The following is a 17,772-nucleotide window of genomic DNA, read 5'->3' as shown; positions in this document are numbered from 1 at the left end:
AACGACTGCCAGTTTCCCATTAGCTTTTTTCCACCAGTGGCAAACAATAAGGCAAACACTAATCAAGAACGTCTGTTTCCACCAATGAAAAGAGATAATGAAAACACCAATAAAGGGCGTTTAACACCCCTCCTCCTCACATTCAAAGGCCTATCAGAGTTCGATAACAGCCTCTTCCGCCAGTACTATGATAAACGTATGTTTGTTAAGATTCATTGTCTCCCAACACCAATGTAAAGGTCGCTACTGGGAAGGGAACCAACATGTAACCGTCAGTGGATATACAGTGGCTATACATGAGTACCTCCAGAGTTTCAGAAGATGAATGTAAGACAACTACGAGACATACAAAAAAATGGAACGTATCATTGGATAGGGGATCTCTCCAAATTTCGATTCGTAATACACGACATGGCACAGTTGCGTTATGGGAAAGACATGTCAGAAAATCTAGAGAAATCATCTGCTATGCATCAAATCATTTCATGTCTGCAGATAGGCAATCCAGTGAACAGATATCCAAAGCGGGCTGCTGTCGCACCTTCCTGAGCAATTCGTATCAGCGACTTCAGTGAACTGCACAACGTACTGACGTTTGGTGCATCGCAGATTTTACCCATAATGAGCACCTGTAACGTGAGTTAACAACTTGGAGAGAGTCTCTATCCACTCACACAAGGTTATTTTCTGCTTATTTCGTAGTTTCTGCTCACTTGTCTCCTGAAACTGTAAGATACTTATGAATAATCTTGAAAGAGTAGGTTCATTTCGCTGGAATGCTGTTTGCGGAGGAACTGCTACCGATGAGACCCATGCAGACATTCTATTGCCATGACTACTGACGTAACCCACCCCTTCGCCATCACTGGTGAATGTACAGTGCGCCTGTACAGGGATCCCATACGACTCCAACGTCACACGCCCCACACCATTACAGAGCCTACACCAGCTTGAACTGTTCCCTGCTGACATGCTAGGTCCATGTATACATGAGGTTGTTTGCATCCCCGTACACGTCCATCTGCTCGATACAATTTGAAACGAGACTCGTCCGACCATATTTTCAGTCATCAACAGTCCAATGTCTGTGTTGAAGGGCTCATGCGAGACGCAAAGCTATGCGTCGAGCTGTCATCAAAGGTACACGATGTTTCCTTGAATGGTTCGCACGCTGTCACTTGTTCATGGCCCAGCATCGAAATCTTTAGCAATCTGCGGAAGGGTTGCACTTCTATCACGTCGAACGATTCTCTTCAGTCGTCGTTGGACCCGTCTTTGCAGGAACTTTTTCCGCCCGCGGCGATGTCGAAGATTTGATGTTTTACCGGATTCCTGATATTCACGGTGCACTTGTGAAACGGTTGCACTGGAAAATCCCCACTTCATCGCTACTTCGGAGACGCTGTGTCCCACCGCTCGTGCGCCGACTGTAACATCACGTTCAAACTTACCTAAATCTTGAGAACTTGCCATTGTAGCAGCAGTAACCGACTTAACAACTGCACCAGACACTTGTTGTCTTACATAGGCGTTGCCGACCGCAGCACCGTATTTGATTACGCATGCCTATACCAGTTTCTTTGGCGCTTCAGTGCATTTCTACAACTTGTTGACTGTTATTTTTCAATCCTACCAAGTTTCAACGTGCACCATTGCTGAAGAACAGCCATGTTCCAAATTGTAAAAAGAAGTTTGTTAGTTCCAAACTTAAGCCTTAGTTTGAGAAAGAAATTTCTCAGCATGTAGGTCGACATTGTTTGAAAGTGAAACATGAACTGTGGTAAAGCAGAAACAAAGAGAAGAGAAGCGATTTAGATATGTTGCTATAGAAGAATGTTGAAAATTGGTAGGACTAATAAAATAAGAAAAGGAGAAGTTCTCTGTAGGATCAACGAGGAAAGGAATATACATGATCGTAACTGCATCACTGAGTGGGTATTCCTGTCAGTATAGGCAACCATTTTACGTCGTCCACACTTCCACATTTCAACACTTCATCTTCTGCCCAGGGGAAAATAAATATTAATGGCTTGCTCTTACATCATGTACTTGGTGTACTAACCAACCTAAAAACACACTAATCCTAATAGGTGTAATTATTAGGTTGAAAGTGAAGTAAATGTTGATGTAATGTTTTTCAGTACACTATTCTCAGTCACTACAAAAAATATCTGCACTTTTACCCATTACATTCTGTACGGGAAAGACTGGCTAAAAACAGGGACACGGTGACAGGGTATGTGTTAAGATATCAGGGAATATCTTCAGTCAAACTAGAGGGAGTGAAAGAGAGCAAACACTGTGGGGGAAGACAGAGATTTCAATATATCGAACAATTAATCGAGGACATTGGATGCAAATGCTACTCTTCAATGAAGATGTTGATGCAAGAGATGACGTTTCGGAAGGCCACATCAAAGAAGAATGAAGAAGATAGAATAGTAGCATTATATATAAAGAGTTGAGTTAGAAGCTCTGGCCTTAAAGTTCAACTCATTAACTGTTTGTGTGCCTAAATTTGTACCTGACATTGTGAATGCGTTCAGGTAAAATCACACCAACATTTTATGTCTTCAGCGTGGTTGCTAAAATTCCCACGACGAATCGAATATACAGAAACTATTCCACGCTTATTCAATTAGTAAACGATGTATAGTTTCAGACATTGACGCATTCTTACTACATTTTCCCTGAATGTTGTAGTCACTGTAAAATCTTATAACTCATAATACTAGTGAATAAATTAGCCATCGTAAGCTGTATGTACACGAAAGTTTGTTCACGTCGTTATAACAAAGAAGTCTATAGATGAAGTACGCGATATGAAGTCTCTATAGATGAGGCACACGATCTTACACCATTGACAAGGGTGGAACTGTATATAATCCCTGACACTGAAATCGCACTGTGGCCTTCTCTACGAAACGAAACGGGGACGGATAGAACAAAAGAAGCAACAATGGTGGAGTCCACTAAAATTAGGCCTCTTCGATCTGTGAAGGGCCACTCTAGGGAGGACATGGTCATAAGTGTTCACATACGCGATGTTGATCACGTAATATACATGGGACTAAAAGTAGACACCGTAGGGGAGAAGAACTGACCATTTTTGTAAAGCGAGTGATACCACCGGAAATTTGACATCGTTCGCTAATTAACATACCATTTTTTTTCTTTTACGTTGGACTGAAACACGGATGGACAACTGAAAACACAACTATAACTACAGTTATAGTTAAATTACATTGATTATATCCAAAGTTGGGCTGCATCTTGTCATTTGCAGAAACAAACCCCCTACAGAACATTTTTCTGCACGTCGCTGCAGACTAAGAGGTGTTTGGAATTCTGCGCTTCATCGTAGTCGCATATTTCGCCTTCTTCAGTGTAGACCTTCTTCTACATGTTGGTTTTGTGCCTCTTCATTCCTATTCTCAGTTAGTTTGAGCGCCTCCCATGTCCCAACTGAAATGTGGTAACCAGTTTTCGGAGTATCCATGGTAATGCAGAATCGACCAGGTGTTCTGCTATTCCACGAGTCGATATGATGAGATTCAGGCGAAAACGATGGTGGAATTGGTGCCGATTTCTCTAGGAGACTCTTCAGGCGTCTCTGAATTACGGCGGCCTTCCAATATTAACTATTGTGAATCTCTCTCCTGCTTTTCCAGTTTTTCTGCTACAGTTCTCCTGATATGTGGGGTTTTAATGCCAGTAAGTGGGCAGGTTTTTCCGTCTGGGGTTTGTCTTAAGAAAGCCTTTCATATTCATAATGGTATGTCCTTTCTTTCAGGAGTGCTAGTTTTCCAAAGTATGCAGGAAAGCTTCTGTGAAGTTGGAAGGTAGGAGATGAGGTACTGGCGCAATTAAACTGTGAGGACGGTCGTGAGTCGTATTTGGGTAGCTCAGTCGGTACGGCACTTGGCTGCGAACGGCAAAGGTCCCGAGTTCGAGTTTCGATCCGGCAGACAGTTTTAATCTGCCAGGAAGTTTCGTTAATATCCATCCGTTAGTATTAATATTAATAGTCGTCTCATTAAATGCTATATGAATATGGAATCAGTTTCTCCAGTTTGTTGCGACGTACTCAGCGGCTGAAAAACGCAGTGCTAGGTCTGATGTGCAAAAGATATTGGTATGTACTCCCCAATTGGTATTTCTTATTACTCAGTATCCTCGCAGTAGTGCTTAAAAGTCAGAATGTAGTCCAATTTTACACCCAGCTGCTTTAGGTTCTGGCAATGGGAAACGTGTTAGACGTTACAGGTAACATATAATTTCATTTCTGCCTCCCTTTTTCCAAATACGGTAAATCTCGACGAGTTCGGTGATGACGAGTAGGGGCGGCCCTCTATAAGTGGATAACTCTGCAACATTACGGTCGACCTTATTTTCTGCCTCCCCGAAAGTTACTGCAGCATCATGCCTATAGATAAATACCGTGTTGTCGACAGCCGGCCACTGCAGCCGAGCGGTTGTAGGCGCTACAGTGCGGCACCGCGCTGCTGCTACGGTCGCAGTTTCGAATCCTGCCTCGGGCATGGATGTGTGTGATGTCCTTAGGTTAGTTAGGTTTAAGTAGTTCTAAGTCTAGGGGACTGATGACCTCAGATGTTAAGTGCCATAGTGCTTAGAGCCATTTGTTGTCGACAAAAACCGGCTGATTATTAGTACAGATGTTGTATGGAAGGAGACTTTGTAGGGTAGCACATTATTTTGTGCTTTCCATCTGCATAGTTTTTCTTGCAGAGTGACATAATATCTTCCATTCCGTAAAAGACATCTGAAGAACGACGTTAGCTGGTAATCCATTGTGGTCAGACATACCTTTCTTAAGAAAATATTGTAAATGAAATGATTCTGTGGCATTGACTGCCAGGAGTCCCCACCTGAGGAAGTTCGGCCGCCGAGTTACAAGTCTTTTCAGCTGACGCCACTTCGGGCAGCTTGTGTGTCGATGATAAGGATAACAATACAACACCCAGTCCCCGAGTGGAGAAAATCTCCGATGCGGCCGGGAATCGAATCCGGGCCCGTCGTATGGCAATCAGACGCGCTGACCAGTCGGTCAAGGAGGGGGACAATATCTTCTGGTTTACTGTTTCACATGTTTGTGTAAGATCGATAAAGCGCTGATGTAACATACTACATGAAGATACGAAACAAATTACGTAAAATAATCAGAAAAAGATATTTACGAGCGTGCGATACTATCAGGCCCCTACTGATACTTTTGGAAGCAAAAAGCTTAACACGTCCGTTACTACACACAAGGCATTATTTTTTGGTCAAAGACACGGTACCAATAATTCTACAAATAACTGTTAACAATTTTACAGCAATGCGCTATCCATCTGCATGAACAAAGAAGGGGGTGTTTTAAACATAGGGAAGGATGCTTCGCAGAAACTGATCCCTGCCCAGGCAATGGGCCATGGGAACCACTTGACGTTTGCTTCATTTCTGCAAGTAATTAGTTTTACCGACTGCGTCTGCATGTCTGTGTCCTGCTGCCGATGCGTTTAGAAAGCAGCCGAATAATGCATGTGGGATACGCAACACTGTTTACGTGAATTATTACTCTACCTGTGCGTTTGCTTAGTGACGTCACAATCGTACATCTTTATGTAACAAGAAGATAACGTGAGCAATTAGCAAAACGACACATGCGTGGAAAGCATCTTCAAGAAGATCTGAACAAACAATGCTCGGCGCTATCATATCTCGACGATACGCTAGGTAACCCCGCTTTTTCTTCCACGTGCGTGGACTGCTTGCGTTTCTGATGTAACGTGTGAGAAAGAGCTCGACGAAAGCAAGTGTGTTTCAATTCACGTATTAACGCCACACATGCAATTTATGTAGGGGATAATGTTAAACCGTGGAAAGAATTTTTTTTGGAACCAATACGATGAGTTGCAACAGTACAGCTCACTGAGCTTTCTCACGCCTTTGAACTCCGAATTTAGTAAGAATTTATACGAGACAAATCACTGTAAATTACGGTTACCGAGACCTGACTCCAGGTGGAAATTTTTACACCATATTAAAATACACTCCTGGAAATGGAAAAAAGAACACATTGACACCGGTGTGTCGGACCCACCATACTTGCTCCGGACACTGCGAGAGGGCTGTACGAGCAATGATCACACGCACGGCACAGCGGACACACCAGGAACCGCGGTGTTGGCCGTCGAATGGCGCTAGCTGCGCAGCATTTGTGCACCGCCGCCGTCAGTGTCAGCCAGTTTGCCGTGGCATACGGAGCTCCATCGCAGTCTTTAACACTGGTAGCATGCCGCGACAGCGTGGACGTGAACCGTATGTGCAGTTGACGGACTATGAGCGAGGGCGTATAGTGGGCATGCGGGAGGCTGGGTGGACGTACCGCCGAATTGCTCAACACGTGGGGCGTGAGGTCTCCACAGTACATCGATGTTGTCGCTAGTGGTCGGCGGAAGGTGCGCGTGCCCGTCGACCTGGGACCGGACCGCAGCGACGCACGGATGCACGCCAAGACCGTAGGATCCTACGCAGTGCCGTAGGGGACCGCACCGCCACTTCCCAGCAAATTAGGGACACTGTTGCTCCTGGGGTATCGGCGAGGACCATTCGCAACCGTCTCCATGAAGCTGGGCTACGGTCCCGCACACCGTTAGGCCGTCTTCCGCTCACGCCCCAACATCGTGCAGCCCGCCTCCAGTGGTGTCGCGACAGGCGTGAATGGAGGGGCGAATGGAGTCGTGTCGTCTTCAGCGATGAGAGTCGCTTCTGCCTTGGTGCCAATGATGGTCGTATGCGTGTTTGGCGCCGTGCAGGTGAGCGCCACAATCAGGTCTGCATACGACCGAGGCACACAGGGCCAACACCCGGCATCATGGTGTGGGGAGCGATCTCCTACACTGGCCGTACACCACTGGTGATCCTCGAGGGGACACTGAATAGTGCACGGTACATCCAAACCGTCATCGAACCCATCGTTCTACCATTCCTAGACCGGCAACGGAACTTGCTGTTCCAACAGGACAATGCACGTCCGCATGTATCTCGTGCCACCCAACGTGCTCTAGAAGGTGTAAGTCAACTACCCTGGCCAGCAAGATCTCCGGATCTGTCCCCCATTGAGCATGTTTGGGACTGGATGAAGCGTCGTCTCACGCGGTCTGCACGTCCAGCACGAACGCTGGTCCAACTGAGGCGCCAGGTGGAAATGGCATGGCAAGCCGTTCCACAGGACTACATCCAGCATCTCTACGATCGTCTCCATGGGAGAATAGCAGCCTGCATTGCTGCGAAAGGTGGATATACACTGTACTAGTGCCGACATTGTGCATGCTCTGTTGCCTGTGTCTATGTGCCTGTGGTTCTGTCAGTGTGATCATGTGATGTATCTGACCCCAGGAATGTGTCAATAAAGTTTCCCCTTCCTGGGACAATGAATTCACGGTGTTCTTATTTCAATTTCCAGGAGTGTACAATAAACTTTGATAATACAAGTGACTACGAAACAGTTGAACGAGTATTTCTGAAATTGTATGTGGGTACATTTATTGGGTGCAGCGCATCACAGTGTCGGTTTCAATTGAGGTAGCGGTCATGTTAGGATCAGATCATATCTTCAAGCAACGTGACGTGAAGACTGTGTGAAACTGACTTTACTGTCCGCCTCGGTAGCTGCACGGTCGACGCGGCGGATTGCTAACCGAAGGGGCTCGAGTTCGATTGCCAGGCTGGTAGGAGATTTTCTCCGCTCGGGGACCTGGGGTTCTGTTGTCCTTATGAACGTATAACTGACAATACACTATTGCCATGGCTGTGTGGTATGTCTCGAAAGCACATAAATTATGAAAAGAAACGACTTTACTGATAATGTACAAAAACATTTGTACCGTTGTAGGACACGGTTGGTAGAGTCACAAACACAAAGTGAGACAGCCAGAACAAGCGACAAAGTAAATACTCGGTGTCATGAAAGTATTTCATGTTTTGAAAAGTGGTAGTATGCAGTGCCGTTTTTCTGGGGCAACGCTGAGGGATATGTACCCCTAAACTTTTTCGTCGACAAAGTAATTTTTTTTGCGATGTTGAGAAGTAGGAAGAGTACCAAAGATTTATTTCACAGACGTAAATTTTTTATTTCTTTTTTTCGTGTTGTTAATTGCAATACGAACGATACCAGTGCAGTTTTTGGTGGGAAAATCGATGTTATTGACTGTTTCAAGCATTTGGAAGCCGCAGCAACCATTCTCGACAACTGAATCGCTGGCAGCCAGTTCGACAAGCATGTAGTGCCTTCGCCCGCTAATAGTGGACGATGGTAGTGCTAAACGGATATGTGTACGCTCAAATCGCATGCTTCATTTGAGGTGATGTTAACTGAAGTGTTCGACACCACTTTCTCTTGTATGCTTGTGTGTTTCTCGGTATCGCCTGCTTCATTTGAGCTGTAAAGTCAACTGGAGAGTCCAATACCACTTTTTTTTGTAGTTCGACATGTTGATGACGTCATGGCTAAAAGCAGACGGGTGGTATCCCATGCTTCAGTCATAACTTTTTTCGCTGCATTATATCCCGTGTCGGAGTACCCTCAAACTTTTTTTTTTAGAAAAAAGCACTGGTAGTATGGATAAAAGAAAGAAAAAAGTCTACTAAATGTGGGGTCTAAAATGGCATACCTTGAGAGCTACGAACACTTGTTCATCTTCGCTACAGTGAAACAGTATCTCTTTTCTGTTTTTATTATTCAGTCTTCTGACTGGTATGATGCGGCCCGTCACGAATTCCTTTCCTGTGCCAATCTTTTCATCTTAGAGAATCGCTTGCACCCTAAGTCTTCAGTTACTTGTTGGATGTGTTCTAATCTCTGTCTTCCTCTCCAGTTTTTACCCTCCACAGCTCTCTCAAGTATCATGAAAGTTATTCCCTGGTGTGTCAACACTTTTTATAGCGTCATGCCCCTTCTTCCTGTCAGTGTTTGCAGTATGTTTCTTTCTTCGTCGATTCCGCCTACAATCTCCTCATTCCTTATCTTCTGATACCACCTGATTCTCAACATTCTACAGGGTGATTCAAAAAGAATACCACAACTTTAGGAATTTAAAACTCTACAACGACAAAAGGCAGAGCTAAGCACTATCTGTCGGCGAAATAAGGGAGCTATAAAGTTTCATTTAGTTGTAAATTTGTTCGCTTGAGGCGCTGTTGACTAGGCGTCAGCGTCAGTTGATGCTAAGATGGCGACCGCTCAACAGAAAGCTTTTTGTGTTATTGAGTACGGCAGAAGTGAATCGACGACAGTTGTTCAGCGTGCATTTCGAACGAAGTATGGTGTTAAACGTCCTGATAGGTGGTGTATTAAACATTGGTATAAACAGTTTACAGAGAATGTTTTCTGTGCCATTTCAGCCAATAAAGTTTTTGGTCCGTTTTTCTTCGAAGGTGCTACTGTAACTGGACTACAGTATCTGGAGATGTTAGAGAATTGGCTGTTCCCTCAGCCCGAACAAGAAGCACAACAATTCATATTTCAGCAGGATGGAGCGCCACCACATTGGCACTTATCTGTCCGTAACTACCTGAACGTCAACTACCCGAGGCGATGGATCGGCCGCCAGGCAGCCCGTGACAGAGCACTTCATCACTGGCCTCCAAGAAGCCCTGATCTTACCCCCTGCGATTTTTTCTTATTGGGGTATGTTAAGGATATGGTGTTTCGGCCACCTCTCCCAGCCACCATTGATGATTTGTAACGAGAAATAACAGCAGCTATCCAAACTGTTACGCCTGATATGCTACAGAGAGTGTGGAACGAGTTGGAGTATCGGGTTGATATTGCTCGAATGTCTGGAGGGGGCCATATTGAACATCTCTGAACTTGTTTTTGAGTGAAAAAAAACCTTTTTAAATACTCTTTGTAATGATGTATAACAGAAGGTTATATTATGTTTCTTTCATTAAATACACATATCTAAAGTTGTGGTATTCTTTTTGAATCACCCTGTATTGAAACACCACATTTCAAGCGCTTCGGTTCATCTCTGTTTCCCTTTTCTCGCTGTCCATGTTTCTCTGCAATACAACGCTGTGCTCCAAATGTACAGTCTCAGAAATTTCTTCCCCAAATTGAGGCCTATGTTCATATTAGTGCCGGCCGCTGTGGTAGAGCGGTTCTAGGCGCTTCAGTCCGGAACCACGCAGCTGCTACGGTCGCAGGTTCGAATCCTGCCTCGGGCATGGAGGTGTGTGATGTCCCTAGGTTAGTTAGGTTTAAGTAGTTCTAAGTCTAGGGGACTGACGATGTCAGATGTTATGTCCCATAGTGCTTAGAGCCATTTGAACCATTTTTTTCATACTAGTGGATGTCTTCCATCCAGGAATGCCCTCTTTGCCTATGCAAGTATGTTTATTATGTCCTATTTGCTTCGTCCGTCATGGGCTGTTTTGCCCCTAAAATAGCAAGATTTCTTAACTTCATCTACTTTTTGATCACCAATTTTCATGTTAAGCTTTTCGCTATTATCAGTTCTGTTACTTCTCATTAATTTCACCTTTCTTCGGTTTACTGCCAGTCCACACTCTGGGCTCACTACACTGTTCTTTACATTCAACAGATCCTGTAATACTACTTCGCCTCAGCTGAGAATATCAATGTCATCACCTAACATGATATCCTTTTACCTGAACTTTAATCCTACTCTTGAACACTTTTTTTTAATTTCAGTCAGTATTACTTGGGTGTGTAGACTGTACGGCAGTGGCAAAAGACTTCACCCCTCTCTTACATCCTTTTTAACTGCAGCACTTCGTTCTTGGCCTTACAATCTGATTGGTCCCTCTCGGTTTTACTACACATTGTAAACCGCCAATCTTTACTCAAAGCTCGCTCTTATTTTCGAACATCTTCCACACTTTACATTGTCGAACGTTTTTCCAGGTCCAGAAATTCTGTGAACCCGCCTTTTCATAAGTCTTGCTTCAACTGCTAAGCGCAGTGTCAGAACTCCTTAAGCTAAATTGATCGTCACCTAACAGGTCCTCAGATTTCTTTTACTGCAAGACTTATAGGACTTAACGTACTGCAACACAAGAAGACTGGTTTTAACATATGTTCAGCTCCTGTCAAAAGCCTTCGCTGTCCTGCTTCAGGTAGTACCATTACAACAACGGCTGGAGATGTGGCTCGTACGTGATGGAGCAGTAGTCTATTTTCTCCGAATTGTCTGAGAACACCTAGGACATTTTAATGGATTGGTCGGGGAGTTTTTGTACGTTCGGCAGATGGTTCTACCCGATCGTAATCCCTGGGATTTTTGGTTGCTGAGCCACTTGAAATCTTTGGTGTATGCAAGCCCAAAAGATGACGTTCAAACACTACAGAAAAGCGTCATCATACCTTGAATTTTCCAGACAGTATGTGATTCCCTAAGACGTCGGAGAGAAGCATGCCTTACAATGAATGGATAAAGTGTTGAGTACATCCTTCACCGTTGTCTCACAAGTGCAGGTCGTATGAAGCAGCAAACAAATTGTGACAGAAGTTCTGCTGTTTCACGGTAAGAGAATTAGATGTTTTCATATGTTTACTCATGCGTTTACTGCATTCTGTAGCTCGTAATAGCAAAGAGCTTGCAATGGAAGAGAAGTGTTTCACAGTAGCGCAAATGAACAAGGGCTCACAGATCATCAAGCATTCATTTTAGAGCCCATGTTTACTGGTCATTTCTTTCCTGTTTTGGTCCGTACTACCACCTCTCAAAATATGGAATACTTTTACTCAAAATTCTGTATATGACGTGCGGTTATCATCTAGAAAGAAAAATACTCATTACTACTCCGTAGGTAAAAAGCTTGTACTACAAGCGCCTCGGGCTTTTGGCGGATAGAGAGGTCGGGAAAGTCACGATAATTGTAAGCAAATTTAATGATTTACACGATAAAATTGAGCTCGCAGCCGAACAGAAAGGAAATGATGAAGTGCAATCCTTTGATCAAAACATCACGAAGCAAGTGGTACGCATGCCTCCAAAGTGTACAGGAAACCCACAATGCCGAAAGTTTAATTATAATAAACCTGTATTTGTTCTAAATGAAGCATGGTATATTAATATTATTCTCATAGTGACGCTGCAGATGGAGAGCTATCCGTCTTCTGTACCAAGTCTACCTAGAGACATAGGAGTCTGAAGTTCCTGGTTTGCCACAACAGCATTTCCTGAACTAAATGAGGCGGAATGTCAGAATGAACCAACCTACTTCGCACAGACAGAACATTCTGTCACGTTGTAACTGCGTCATTGACGATTGATACAGGCACACTTTTTGACATCTGCGCTTCGTTCATCTCTATTTAACTTCATTACATGGGTAAAACATTCGATGTTAAAGCCGACCAATAGAAAGGTGAATACTTAAAGAATATGTACCTCCTCTCTGGAAACTTAATCATTCATTCACTTTTCACATCCTGTTAATCTGAATTCACTCATGCCATTGTTTCTGGGTTTTACAATTTTCGGCGCCGGCCGTTGTGGCTGAGCGGTTCTAGGCGCTTCAGTCCGGAACCGCGCTGCTGCTACGGTCGCAGGTTCGAATCTTGCCTCGAGCATGGATGTGTGTGATGTCCTTAGGTTAGTTAGGTTTCTAAGTCTAGGGGACTGATGGCCTCAGATGTTAAGTCCCATAGTCCTCAGAGCCATTTGAACTATTTTAACCATTACAATTTTCACACACGTTATTTCACGGCTAACATCTCCTCCGCTGTAAATGGGACACTCCCTCAATAATTACTAAGATGTGAATGATAAAAGAATGTCGTAAATTTCCTTGTTAGATTAAAATGATCATGTTAGAAGATTTCGCTGATAAATGTTCCAACAGCCAATAATAAATACATACCGATGCTTGAAGGCAGCTGCCGGAGTGACATTACAAAGTAAATCCATTTAGCCTGTCACAACTAAACTGCTACTATTTTCTTTCTTCTCTTCTTTGTGGACAAGCGTTAACAATGCAGTGAAGCCGAACCATTTGGTGTAAAGACAGCGCAATACATTAAATTTTCAAAGCTCCTGCAAATAAGTAAATTTTTGTATCTGCAATTCCTTAGCTGAGATTACAGTCAAGACAACAGACGATTTTTAATTCTTGCCTTGAAGACTGGTGAGAATACATTGAAAGAAAAATCGTAACCTCAAAAAATATTTAATTTCGAGGCAATACATTTGTTTTGGTAACAGATTTATGTGATAAACGTTGCAAGATCACAGGTTAATGTAAGCACGAGATAAGCCATTGCAAATGTGAAATACTGGTACATTAATAACCCGTGTAACCACCAGAAAGTTGAATGCAAGCATGCAAACGTGCATACATTGCGTTTTACAGATGTCGGATGCGTTTGTGGGAAGGAGTTCTATTACTGTGGCTCTTGGTCGGTCAACGCAGGAACGTTTAATGCTATTTGTGGGTGGCACTGTAGGTGCCGTTCGATGATGCCCCATATGTGCTCGATTGGAGGCAGATATGATGATCGGGCAGGCTAAGACAACATTTCGACACTTTGTAGAGCAAGTTCGGATACAACAGCGGTTTGTGGACAAGCGTTATCCTTAGAAAACACCCCCTGGAATGCTGTTCGTGAATGGCAGCATAACAGATCGATTCACCAGACTGACGTACAATTCAGCAGACGGGGCCCATGGGATAACCACGAGAGCGCTTCTCCTGTCATACGAAATCGCACCCAAGACCATAACTGCAGGTGTACGTCCAGTGTTCCTAGCACGCAGACAGGTTGTTTGCAGGCCCTTAACCGGCCTCCTAACCAAAGCGCTCTCCTTCTAACCAACAAGCGCAAGTCACTGGTACCGAGGCAGAACCAGTTTTCATCAGAAAACAAACAGACGACCATCCTGGTCTCCAATGAGCTCTCGCTTGACATCAGTGAAGTCGCTAACGGTAGCGACAGTTTGGGCTCAGTGGGAAGCACGCTACAGATCGCCTGTATGGGAGCTGTCCTTGAAGTAACCGATTTTCACCAGTTCGTTGTCTGACTGTGGTGCCAACTGATGTTCAGATTGCTGCTGGAAATGCAGTACGATGCGCCGAACACGATGATCTTCCCTCTTAGTGGTGCCACGTGTCCGTCCGGAGTCCGGTCTTCTTGCGATCGTAGACATCCGTGACCACCGTTGCCAGCAATCACGTACAATGGCTCTGTTCCTGCCAGCTCTTGCTGCAACATAGCAAGTAGAACATCCAACGTCTCGGAACTCTAGTAAACGACCTCGCTTAATTTCAGTCCTGATAGTGGCGTCTTCGTCACCTTAAACTCACATCAACTTACCATTCCAGTCTCAAAGATAAATATTTTCATGACCGTTCCAGCTAGTATTTCAAGCAAATCTGATCTGGACGCTACTACCGCCTATCTTATGCAACTGTTGCAAAATTTGAGTGGACATCATCTTTTAGATGTAGAAACAAGCCTACCAATTTTCGTTCATGTGGCCCAACTCCTTCTTGGTTTCGTGATTTGTTTTCTCTCAACATATGAAAGCTACTGGATATCAGTATGTGAATTCTTCTCTCATGTCAACAGCCGACGCGGGCGTCGTGGAACTTGGTGTTCTACATGACGGCAGCGGTGGCGGCGGCCGGCTACGTCCTCTACGCCGTCTTCACCACCGCCGAGGAGCAGCCTTGGAACGTCCCACCCACAGGTGAGGGCTTGAGGCTGCTTTCCGCCGCCTCCACCGACAGAGCGCGTCACTGCTGGCCGCCACACTGCTTGCTCTCTCTGCCTCGGATCTGAAGGCTATATAAGCTTGCTTCACTCTTCGGTGCCGGCCCTGCAGATGTCAAATTGTGTGTCAGGAGAGTTCCTACGATGACACACTGAAAGTTTCAACTGGTCCCAGGGACGCTCAGTTGGGATCATTTTAGCAGCTGCCGCTAACCGTTTCTGTTTAGATTCCTGCGTCCTGAAAAAATACGTACATGAGTTGGATGAGGTGTGCTTGTACTGAAAGACTGACTGGTCGCCGAATTGTTGAATGTAAGCATGAGGAATAGGATGGAGGATTCTTTCAAGAGACTGCAAGTACTTGGACGTATACAGGCCAGAAACATGACTGATCCACCTACCTAACATGGGACTGTAAGCCTAAGACCTGCTATGGCACCCAGCCGCCGCCACGTTCTTTTACGACCATCATCAAGAGACTGACAAATCGTGCACTCGTCGGTGAAGAGAACCCAATTACACTGATACAGGTGTTTGCTTCTCCGCTCTCCCCAGTTCCATTGGAAGGGGGGAGGGAGAGGGAATGGAGTTCTTAATTTCTCTATTGTTTTGATACCTAGAGGCCAAATTAAACGCGTTGAGACAGTTACGTGTTGTCAGTTCTACACAGGCCTCCTAGTTGCCCCCGAGAAGGCAGTCACTGCTCTATTTGCGCTCTTCTAGGGGTATCTACAAAACATAATTTGTAAGTAGAGATAAAATTGGTATAGTTCACAACGGGCTATTTGTAAGAACAAAGTCTTCATCGTTTTGTGTCTCACGAGTGCACTTGAATGTCAGGCTGACCTCGCTGTGGTGTATGCCACTTCTCGTGTTGATAGCCATTCTTACCGTAAAGTGGCATTTGGGAACGGCCTAAGCCACAAACAGTCCTTCAAGACAAGTTAAGAAAGTGAACAGTGCACACAAGCCGCACTATCCCGTGCTCTACAGTACTACATTTAGACATTAGCGTATTGATCCGGGTTGTTAAATGCCACTTGGTCACCTAGAATAGGAGGATGGCCATGTGGCGTCACCCAGCATAGGAGGATGGCCATCTGGCCTCAGGATGTCAAGTATGCGCGAAAGAAAACGATCCGGGTAAATTTTCGAGAACACCATTGCAGAGAGGAGTCTGAGTGGTATTCCTACTAGGACAACTTTGCTGATATGTATCATAGCTAGCGTTGCGCTGTACCAAAGCTACGGTTCGGTAGTTGTGGTGCTGTACATAAATACGTAGTAAATGGCAGGATTAACGGTAGCAGTGTTAGCACTGGCAAGGAAAGATACCTTAATGTAAGTGTAAAAGAGAAGCTCGGAGCTGATGACTTGTCTTTGTTTTTTTTTTGTTTCTTTAGTTGTTTGTTTTACACATAATTAGAACCACCATCATTCAGTGTTAGTGTATTTCATATCCTTACTGAACATAAATTGCATTTTATTAGGAATAAAAATTAGTTGATCACGTATCAATGTCCATTTTAAGTAACTAAAGCAATTAATTTTTATGCAAGTACATTATACATGCACAGATATAAAAAAATAGGGTAATTATTTTTGTTATTTTCACTCAGTATAATTTTCTTCATTATGATGAGAGACAAGAGTTTCGTGTTATTATTGATAAATGCGAAAGTTGTTTATGAATAACAGAAATATGTTTTACTCGTGTATAAGTTCGACGAAGTACTGAAGGGATGTTTGATGTATTTTTGTTTCGTGTTTTTTTTTATCTTTTTCTGAGAAAATCGCTTTCTTTAGCGCTATATGGTAGATCTGTATTTTTTCTTTGTCCCGTGTTTCACTTTACAAATCAACAGTATTCCAATAAAAGCTGAATTAAAAATTGAAAATTTCAATTTTGCTATGTATACTTTTTATTGTCACGTAACAGATAGGGGGATAATGATGTAGAACAAAAATGTTCCGCAGGCTACGCGTCCTTTTATATATCCTCACTCAACTTCTAGACGTTTCAACACTTATGGTTTCTAGGAGAATCTATTAATGGTAATGGACTGTAGTCCTGCAGTACCAAAAAAGTGCATTTGCCAATGTTCGTTTGTCTCAAAGTAGTAACTAACACCAAGGAAAGAGTGTCTAAGATAATAATTAACTGAGTGAGCTTACAGTTTATTTTTTTTTCGAACTTTATGTGTGATGGAAAGACGTAGTTGTTTCTGTGGAAGTTATGTAAAGGGCATCTACACTGAATTTAGCTGTGGTGCAGAATAAGATAAATTTTATAACAGTAAGAGCAATTATATTTCGATTATCTTCATGCAGCTGATGTATCTAACCTTTTTGTTTGGTATTAGTTGCAGATGTCACACACGAATGCAGTTTGTCGAGCCAATAAATTAAATTAGTGTAAATAAACGTCTCTAGCAGGTTAGCATAATAAATCCATCGCCACATAAATTAATGTATAGGATGGTCCTAAGAAATTTATTACAGTAGTATTATTCACTTTATTCGCTTGAAGGTTGTACACCACAACACTGATCACATTTGTAATGCAATTCAAATAAAGCTCTCCACTTAACTGAGAGTAATTTGTATTCAACGACAAACAGTAGTTAACGTACTCAAAAATTTTCTATTTTTGTTCCAGAGAACGAAGCCGCAGCGAAGAATGACAAGGGCGTTGTGAACACAGCGTTTGATGCGGACGACTCTCTGTTCAACAGTCGAAGATCTAGACTTTAAGTGTCTTTCTGTATCAGGTTACGCTACAGCCCATCTGTCTTAATCTTAAAAATTATTATTTATTGTAAGTACATCTCCAGCAACCCTTACTCTAACAGATGAAGCTGATGCTAAATTTGTCATGTTACTAAAATTACACGTCAAAGTCCAAATAAATGCCACTTTTTTCTCTCTGTTTATTTCATTGTAACAACTCGTTATTCTGTCGAGCCTTGGTATGTTTCTACAACGAGACCTGACTGTATAAAAACGAGTACCTGTCTGTCAGACAA

General features: G+C 43.5%; 1 protein-coding gene across 1 annotated transcript in view; it reads left to right on the top strand.

The window, feature by feature from the left end:
* The window catches only part of LOC124606072 (sialin-like), an 81,858-nt gene extending 64,358 nt beyond the window's left edge, over nucleotides 1–17,500 (top strand). Inside the window, exons 8-9 of the mRNA XM_047138036.1 lie at nucleotides 14,603–14,723; nucleotides 17,406–17,500. Coding sequence (XP_046993992.1) covers nucleotides 14,603–14,723; nucleotides 17,406–17,500 — 216 coding nt within the window. The remainder of the gene's footprint in view (nucleotides 1–14,602; nucleotides 14,724–17,405) is intronic.
* Nucleotides 17,501–17,772: the final 272 nt, after the last annotated feature.

Source organism: Schistocerca americana, chromosome 3, assembly GCF_021461395.2.
Source record: "Schistocerca americana isolate TAMUIC-IGC-003095 chromosome 3, iqSchAmer2.1, whole genome shotgun sequence".
Classification (NCBI taxonomy): domain Eukaryota; kingdom Metazoa; phylum Arthropoda; class Insecta; order Orthoptera; family Acrididae; genus Schistocerca; species Schistocerca americana.
The sequence above is the reverse complement of the archived record's forward strand: the minus strand, read 5'-3'. Positions and strand labels throughout refer to the sequence as shown.